General features: G+C 61.2%; 2 protein-coding genes across 2 annotated transcripts in view; both read left to right on the forward strand.

The window, feature by feature from the left end:
* VDBG_05357 (conserved hypothetical protein) overlaps positions 1-1,952 on the forward strand; it is a gene marked incomplete at both ends in the record, with an annotated part of 2,383 nt that extends 431 nt beyond the window's left edge. Inside the window, one exon of the mRNA XM_003004198.1 lies at positions 214-1,952. Within this exon, the coding sequence (XP_003004244.1) occupies positions 214-1,952 (1,739 nt within the window). The remainder of the gene's footprint in view (positions 1-213) is intronic.
* A 525-nt stretch (positions 1,953-2,477) lies between these two features.
* Positions 2,478-5,868, forward strand: VDBG_05358 (dynactin; the record flags this gene model as incomplete). Its single annotated transcript, XM_003004199.1, has 4 exons — positions 2,478-2,891; positions 2,969-3,523; positions 3,651-4,731; positions 4,940-5,868. 4 exons carry the CDS (start codon positions 2,478-2,480, stop codon positions 5,866-5,868), a joined length of 2,979 nt encoding a protein of 992 aa, XP_003004245.1.
* Between the last annotated feature and the right edge of the window lie 39 nt (positions 5,869-5,907).

A 5,907-nucleotide genomic window follows, 5' to 3' on the forward strand; every position in this document is an offset into this window, starting at 1 on the left:
GAAACGGTGAGTTGGCACTCTTCCTTCCTCTCTCTCTCTCTCTCTCTCTCTCTCTCTTTGTTCGTCCGCGTTCTGTCGCTGGTCGTGGTTCTTTTGAACGTCCGACTCCGGGCTTGGCGGGGGGTGGACTGGGGCCTTTCTCCACAGTGAATCAAACATGATCGAGACTTACATACTTGAACCGTTGGCTGACCGTGGACCGCGTGCTGGTAGCATTCATACTATACAGACAACATCACCAGGCTCAGGTCGTCTCTGAGCACCCCGGGCTCGCCAACCCGGACATCTCCAAGATCATCGGGGAGCAGTGGCGACAGCAGCCGGACAACGTCAAAGCCGGCTGGAAGAAGCTCGCCGAAGAGGAGAAGGTGCGCCACCAGCAGCAGTATCCGGACTACCGGTACCAGCCCCGGCGCGGCCAACGTCCAACGGGACGGCCGGGCACAGCAGCGGGCGAAGACTCGGGGCGGTGTCCCAAGTGCGGAGGACGGTACATCTCGACGCCGAGGACCCCTCAGACGCCGGTGCTGACGCCGACGGCAGCGAAACCTGCCATGAATCCGTACCAGGCGAGAGATGGGAGGGCGTACGAGGGAGAGCCATCAAGACAGGCGCTGCCGCAGGGCAGACAGACGAACCCCTATGGCCAGGCCCACCCAGGGGAGATGGAGGAGAACTGGGATATCGCCTCGCCAGCTGTCGATGCTAAACGCCGCCGATTCAACACGACTGGCCACTACCAGGGCATGTCGTCGCCGAACCCGTACCAAGGTCACCAATCCTCAAGACATTCAAGACAGGCGTCCGCCGCAGGGGCTTCCAGTGCCGGCCATGGCTACGGGCCAGCGCCACTACCTGGCCCGCCAGGTATGGGCCAACCTGGTCAAGGTCCCATGCCGCCGCCGCCTCGCCCGCCACACTCGCAACACTTCCCAGGCCAAGGTCCGGGCCGCAACCCAAATTATGACGAGAGTCTTCGCCTTCCGCCCCTGCAAACGCAAATGGCTCCAAAGACGCCATCGGGTCAAGGCGAGTCTGACAACCGTGGCGCCGACCCACTTGGGCTAGGCATGACAGCGACGAATCCCGTAGATAGCCAAGCGCGAAGCACAGAGGCCGTCGTCATGAACATTTCGTTCCAGAGCAAGCTCAACGTGCTGAGGAAGATCAGCCCGCCTCTGGCCCCAGCTGGGTCCGCGAGCCCAGGCGCAGAGACCCGCGGCGCGGTCATCGCTGTCGAGGGCCCAGACGAGCGGCTCCTCGAGCAGGTCGACGCCGCGCTCCAGCGAGGCCTGTCGGAAGCCCAAGTGATCAACCTCCAATGCTGGCGTGACGACAGCAGCACCATCGGCAAGACGGAAGATGTCGTCGTCGCTGAAGGCAGCAGCTCGGCAGGTAGCAGTCGCAAGAGCAGCATCGAGGGCGTCGCGCTGTCCGACATGTATGTCGACTACATGCAGAAGCTGTCGCAGTGGCACGGCAAGTCAAAACAGATGGTCAAGCACATCACGACGCGATCCGAGCAACAGCAGCGGTCAGTGCCCGTGAGGAGGGCATCGGAAGGCGAGGTTAGCACACCGCGCGAGGAGTCATCATCGCCGAGCATGATCCCCGTCGCTCTCGTGACGGGCGGATACAGCGCGACCATTGCTGACCGGTACGCGTGCCGCGTGCCCATTGTCGACTCGTACGCGCCCGTGGACCACTGGCAGTGGATGGCGACGCTGTGGCGGGGGGTCGTTGGAGCCGACCTGGTGGTCTATGTCAAACCGAGTGCGGAGGACGAGGTCGCGCGGCTCGGCATGCTCGACTTTGTGGAGTCTGGCATCATGCTTCTCAGAATTGCTCCAGGGAAAGGTCTTGATGACAGGAGTTCGCGTCGTCTCTCGTTCGAAGTGATTGATTGGCTATGCAGCGGGAACTACAAGAAAGAGTCAGCTGGCCCGAGCTGATGGCTCAGGAATGTCGCCAAAAGTCGAGCTTGTACGTAATATGATGGTTCATCTTCTCTTCAAGGAGTTGGTTCGTTGTGTCCAATGCCAGATGGAGGGGCGGTGTCTTGGCTTGTCCATACAGCAGTAGCACGACTGGCACAAGACGCGTCTTTCCTTTTGATATCAAGTGGCTCCATTGATGCGTGAATATGGCTGTTTGAATGGCTTCGTCGTCATCTTTGTGCTCCTCTGATCGAACAATGCGTTGTGTCGAGGACATAGAAGTCATCGCTGTTCGGGGAAGGGGTGGTTTCGTTGATTGTCGTTGAGCGATGACATAAGCAGCACCTTTAACTCCATATCGCAGATGACGAATGTTGACAGGGGCACGTCGCGGTTAAGCGAACGCGTCTGTTTGGTCCCCCCCCGGTTCACCTGTGATGCCTTGTTACCTACTTACCTAGCTCAGGAGCTCCAAGCATCCGGCAGTAGCCTTCCCCCGAACCAGCACCAGCATGTTGACCTCTCGATGAGGATCCGAGAATGTCAGATCTAGCAGTCGGTCAGATCGTTCAGCTGACCGACGGCCGCAATGGCGTCGTACGCTTCGCCGGCACCACCCATTTCGCCTCGGGCGAATGGGTCGGCATTGAATTGGAAGATGACTCTGGAAAGAACGACGGCAGCGTCCAGGGCGAGCGCTACTTTGACTGTTCCATGGGACGAGGCATGTTTGTGCGGCCGTCGACCCTGACTATTCTCGCCCAGGCTCCAGCTCCAGCTGCGGCGCCGGCCGCCCGACCTACCGTCAGGAAGACGAGCAGGCCCAGCAGCTTCGTGCCCGGCACGGGCAGGGTGCCGAGTGTCACCGACCCGAGCATGGTCAAGCGGATGAGTCTGAACGCTGCTAGTCCCAGCCCGGCCCCGCGCACATCTCGACCTGCGAGCGTCGTACGGGTGAGTGAGCATCATGGGCAGAGGAAGATTCCATCGGCGAAGTAGACTTGTTGCCATGCTGACTCGCACTCTCTCAGTCTCCTACGAAGTCGCCAACGAAGCAAATTGGTTCGACCACCTCGAGCACCGCACCCTCCCGGACCGGCACACCTTCGAACGCCAAAGGCACCGCTGCCACGAGAACTCGCCCGGCAGTAGGTGTTCGCACCTCCATGGGGCCCCCTCCGATCCCTCCCGCACGAGTGACCCGACAGCCATCAACATCGTCAGCAACAGGTCGCCCTCCCGCGAGGCCGCTTTCCAACCGCCTCTCCTTGTCCGGTTCGCGCAACGTGCCCAAGCCAGATCCCCTCCGACGCCCATCGGCCGATTCGCAAGCAGGCAGGGAGCCCGGTTCGGCAGCAGACAGCGGCGACGACGGCAGGAGCAGCTCGCCATCTAAGGGACCGGCTGATCTGGCCTCACCGCATGCCACGAGCCCGGTGCAGGCTCGGACCAACGCGCTCGAGCGGTTGACCTCGGGCAGGACGGCGACCACGACAGCACGGTCGCCGGCCACGGCCTCTCCGCGAACGGCCGGCGGGAACACGGCTGCGGCGCGGGAGAACGAAGACCTCAAGGCGAAGCTCCGTGTCATGGAGCGCAAGAGATTGGAAGACCGGGAGAAGCTGAAGCAGCTGGAGAAGCTCCAAGGCGAACGCGACAAGTTTGAGTCGATCATCCAGAAGCTGCAGACAAAGTACCAACCCCAGCAAACAGAGAATGCAGGAGCTCCGCAAGCAGATCAAGGAGGCCGAGACGCGGTTCGAGGCCGTGGAGCAGATGCAGGCCGAGCATGAGACGGCCCTGGAGCTGGCCACGCTGGACCGTGAGATGGCGGAAGAGACGGCCGAGGTGCTCAAGGCTGAGCTCGAAGCGTTGAAGCAGAAATCAGAGGAGCTTGAGTTAGAGGTGGAAATCTTGCGAGAGGAGAACGAGGAGTTTAGCCAGGGCATGACCCCCGAAGAGCGGTCAAGCACGGGCTGGCTGCAGATGGAGAGGACGAACGAGCGGTTGAGGGAAGCACTGATACGATTGCGCGACCTGACCCAGGCTCAAGAAGCCGAACTTCGAGACCAGATCAAGGCCTTGGAGTCTGACCTGCAAGACTACAGTACCGTGCAGGAGCAGTTCGAGGCCTCCAAGGAAAAGCTGGCGCAGTCCGAAAGCGCGGTCGAGGATCTTCGACAACAGCTCGACAATGCTCTCGGAGCTGAGGACATGATTGAGGACCTCACCGAGCGCAACATGAGCATGGCCGAAGAGATTGAGGAGCTCAAGGCCGTCATCGAGGATCTCGAAAACCTCAAGGAGATCAATGACGAGCTCGAGATCAACCACGTACAAAACGAGAAGGAGATGCAGGAGGAACTCGACTTCAAAGACAGCGTCATTACGGAACAGGCCCGACGAGCCGGCCAGCAAGAGGAAGCCCTTGAAGATATGGAGTACACCCTTTCGAGGTTCAGAGAACTCGTCACGAGCCTGCAGGGCGACCTCGAGGACATGCGCGCGTCGCACGCTGTCACCGAGGCCGAGTCGGAGCAATTAGACAGCAAGTCCCGCGCCATGATGGACCTCAACATGAAGCTCCAGATCTCGGCTGCCAAGACACAGGTCAAGACGATTGACCTGGAGCTTCGCCGTCTGGAGGCGCAAGAAGCGGAGCAACACCTCGAAATCGTCAAGCTCTTCTTGCCCGAGACCTACCAGGAGGACCGCGACTCCGTACTGGCGCTCCTTCGCTTCAAGCGACTGGCGTTCAAGGCCACTCTGCTCCAGGGCTTCGTCAAGGAAGGGCGTCACGGGCCAGGCGCACCCCGGCCATGAGGCCGACATGTTTGCCGGCTGCGATGCCATTGACAAGCTCACCTGGGTGGCGGCCATGTGCGGCCGCTTCATCAACGCCATCAGTCATTGCTCGATCGAGCAGTTCCAGCACTACAGGGCGCTCTGTTTGAGCTGGAGCCGGTGGAGCGGGCGGTGAACGGCTGGATTGACGGCCTCAGGAGGGGTGAACTCAAAGGAGGCCAAGTGCGCCAGCGAGCTGCAGCGCTCTATTGCGCTCATGACCCATCTCGCCGAAGTTCACCTCACGGAAGATCTGCAAAGCTTCGCCGACGCCATGCACATGCGCGCTCTCGTCGTGCAAAGCCATCTGGATTCGGCCGCTGCGGCCATTACGACCGCCAGGGGCATGGTCCAGAGGGTTGTTCCCGAGTCTGGCGAGGACGACGAGATGGCACAACACTTCAGCAAGAAGGCCGAGCACGTTGTCGGCCAGACACGCAGCACCAAGGTCATTGCCAGCAAGGCCGTGCGCGCTCTCGAGGATCTCAAGAACCGATCTCTCTCGCTGGCTCGAGACGACAGCACGGAAGAGGCGTTTGAGCAGTGCGAAGAGGCCGCAAAGGATCTCGCCGCACTGGCGCGCCAGATTGGTCTCGACTTGCACAAGCTGCTGCATGAGGAGGGCAGGACCGAGCCATACACGCACGTGGAGGTGCAGAACACGATGGCGCAGACGGCCCTGTCGGCCGGTTCGTCGACCGACTCGGATCTCTTCTCGACCTACGTGACCAAGCTCCGGGTCGTCACGCAGCAGATTACGGACCTTGCCGGCCTCAGTTCTGACCTGACGCAGACGCAAGAGTTTGAGCTCAACCCGGCCCCCTGGAAGCTCCGCTCCCAAGAACTCAAGGCTCTCAAGACGATCCCTGTGGATGCCGAAGAGGAGCTCCGCCGCGTCAAGGAGGAGCACAACGAGGCGCGCCGCACGATTGCGCAGCGCGACGAGAGCCTCAGCACAGCGACGCTCAAGATTGAAACGCTCGAGTCCCGCATGCGCGACGCACACCAAAAGGCGTCGCGCATCGCCGACCTCGAGCCCAGATCGAGACGGCCAAGCAGCGCGCGCGGCGCTCAAGGGAGGACATAGAAAAGGGCGACCGCGAGCTCAAGGCGCTCGAGGCGGACC

Source organism: Verticillium alfalfae, genomic scaffold, assembly GCF_000150825.1.
Source record: "Verticillium alfalfae VaMs.102 supercont1.6 genomic scaffold, whole genome shotgun sequence".
NCBI classification, from domain to species: Eukaryota; Fungi; Ascomycota; class Sordariomycetes; order Glomerellales; family Plectosphaerellaceae; genus Verticillium; species Verticillium alfalfae.